This window comes from Camelina sativa, chromosome 1 (assembly GCF_000633955.1).
Source record: "Camelina sativa cultivar DH55 chromosome 1, Cs, whole genome shotgun sequence".
NCBI lineage: Eukaryota > Viridiplantae > Streptophyta > Magnoliopsida > Brassicales > Brassicaceae > Camelina > Camelina sativa.
In genome coordinates, this window is record NC_025685.1 from 12,802,585 (window position 1) to 12,804,901 (window position 2,317).

A 2,317-nucleotide genomic window follows, 5' to 3' on the forward strand; every position below is an offset into this window, starting at 1 on the left:
TCTCTGTTTATGGTGGTGTCTGACCTCGGATTTGTGTAGCTTAAGTTTGCTCTTCGGTTTAACCTTGTGGATTATTCTATTCCTTAAAGTCATTATCTTTCAGATTATATATTGCTTCAGGTGGATATGCATGTTCAGCAACTTGACCAATGTATGAAAAAATCCGAGGAGATCCGCAAAGGTCATTTTCTGGCTTGCTGTTAGTCTTTTGTCGACCTTGAGCTTCTCTCTTATCTTATTCAGTAGTAAACATTAAAGGGTGTGGTTTGTATCAGAGAAAGAAGCTGCCGCTGCTGCATTAGAACTTGAGAACAGCGAGAAAGCCGGGAAGGCTGGTGAAGGTGGAAGAGGAGGGCGAAAGAAGTAAGTGGCTTTCAGCCTTATCTTTTATATCATAACATAAGTTTCTCAATCTATTACATCGCCCAAACCACTGTTGTTGAGAAATATGAAGTTAGATCCAATGAAATCATTCATTCGATGTTGTGGCAGGACAAGGCTAGCGACAGCTGCGTCGACAGCAGCAACATCAACAGGTGTGACTTCAAGTAATATGGATTTGGATCTGCCTGTGGATCCAAACGAACCAACTTACTGCGTCTGCAACCAAGTTAGCTATGGCGAGATGGTTGCTTGTGATAACAATGAGGTATGGATTTTAAATTCTATTATTGTCTCTTTTCACATTGTGAAACACTCTTTGAGACTGTAAATTAACTCAAATGCAGTGCAAGATTGAGTGGTTCCATTTCGGCTGCGTTGGTCTGAAAGAACAACCCAAGGGGAAATGGTACTGCCCGGATTGTGCTACAGTCAAGAAGAGCAGGAAAGGTCGATGATTTGAATCTTCATGTCTGCTATAATCCAAACAGCTTCATAACTACTGTAATCCAAACAGTTTATATATCAACCCATGTAAGATGTTGCCATGTCAACTTTGTATTGTAGAAGTCGTTTTGTTCTTTGTTTGACAAAATAAATAACTGAGATTGGGGTAATGGTACATCCACGAATTCAGAAACGAAGAAGCCATTCAATGCAAGCATACAGAACGATACCTTAAAAAGTTATGATGCTTTAAGTCTCATAAAATTTGCAAGTGTGCTGTTTATTGTGAAAACAGTTATTTGGGCAACACAATGAAAGACAAAAGACTCCTAAAAGAATCGTCTCTCTTTTCTTAAGTTAAGATCATTGGTGAGAGAGAGAGAGAGTTTAGTGATCTTATAGTCAATGCCTCCCATTGCAGTTTGCACGCATGCCTCGTGCTGAATCGCTTTTGTCTTTTTGGAAGCTCAAACACTACAGCTTCAGTTGTTGTCAACAAAGATGAATGCATATTTCTTCTGTAAGTATGTTTACAGTTTTTTAGACCCATATCGAAACGAGAAAAAGAATATTGTTAGGCTTAGCTTTTGATTACCTTGCAGCATCAACCACAGCGGTCCTGATCACTTTCAAAGGGTCTACTATCCACCAGATTCGTTCTGATCCAGCTTTCACCATATCCACACATTCACCTAGTTTTCATCAAGAGTTAGCTAAAGACAATCTTCAGATAGATCAAATGTGAAGTGATGTTGGATTGTGAACTCAAACTAACCAACAAAAACAGCACCTTGCCCCAAAACCGAGGTCCAGGATCTTCCTCCAAAAGCTTGCTAACAGAAACAGCACCTTGCTCCAAAACCAAGGTCCAGGGTCTACTCCAAGAGCTTGCAAACAAAAACAGCACCTTCATGTACAACATTTGAAGAAACTGTGGGAACAAGAGTCTGGCAAACCAAAAACCATTAAACAACTTCTTTTTTAGGATCATTAGATCAGATGGTCTTCATTTTAGATAACTGCTAACCGTCAATGTGTTCTGAATGATCTGCATCTTTTGGTCAGAGTTGGCTGTTGTAAGCTTTTCCAACTTCTTTGCTGCATATCATCTGCACCTCTATTTTCTTTAGGACTTCCAGCAACCAAATCAAGGTGGTAGAAGCCATTGACTTCTTCAGTGGTCACTACCAATAATCCTTGCAAGAACAAGTACCATCCTTAAAATGATGGAACCGATTGGTATCTCTCTCCCAACCACCTTTGACGCCAATTTGATTGCTGAGTGGCAATCCCCGCAAACACGGATGTTCTTCTTGATGTGTATGGTTGATCCAGGAGGAGTGTTGAGAAGCGCAAATGCCAATGCAATTTTCTCGCTATGATATTGTAAATTCACTTCGCTCTCCTGTTGATCCACATGGACTATTACATGGCTGGTGTCTGGCACATATCCCAACTCCTTGATCTTTGCATAAACCTCTTCCCACTT

At 40.3% G+C, this 2,317-nt stretch overlaps 1 protein-coding gene and 1 pseudogene across 1 annotated transcript; one reads left to right on the forward strand and one right to left on the reverse strand.

Moving 5' to 3' along the window:
• On the forward strand, nt 42-998 carry LOC109124776 (PHD finger protein ING1-like). Its single transcript, XM_010514995.2, has 4 exons — nt 42-181; nt 276-363; nt 493-649; nt 729-998. Exons 1-4 carry the CDS (start codon nt 127-129, stop codon nt 837-839), a joined length of 411 nt encoding a protein of 136 aa, XP_010513297.1. The 5' UTR covers nt 42-126; the 3' UTR covers nt 840-998.
• The window catches only part of LOC104707383, a 4,959-nt pseudogene continuing 3,754 nt past the window's right edge, over nt 1,113-2,317 (reverse strand).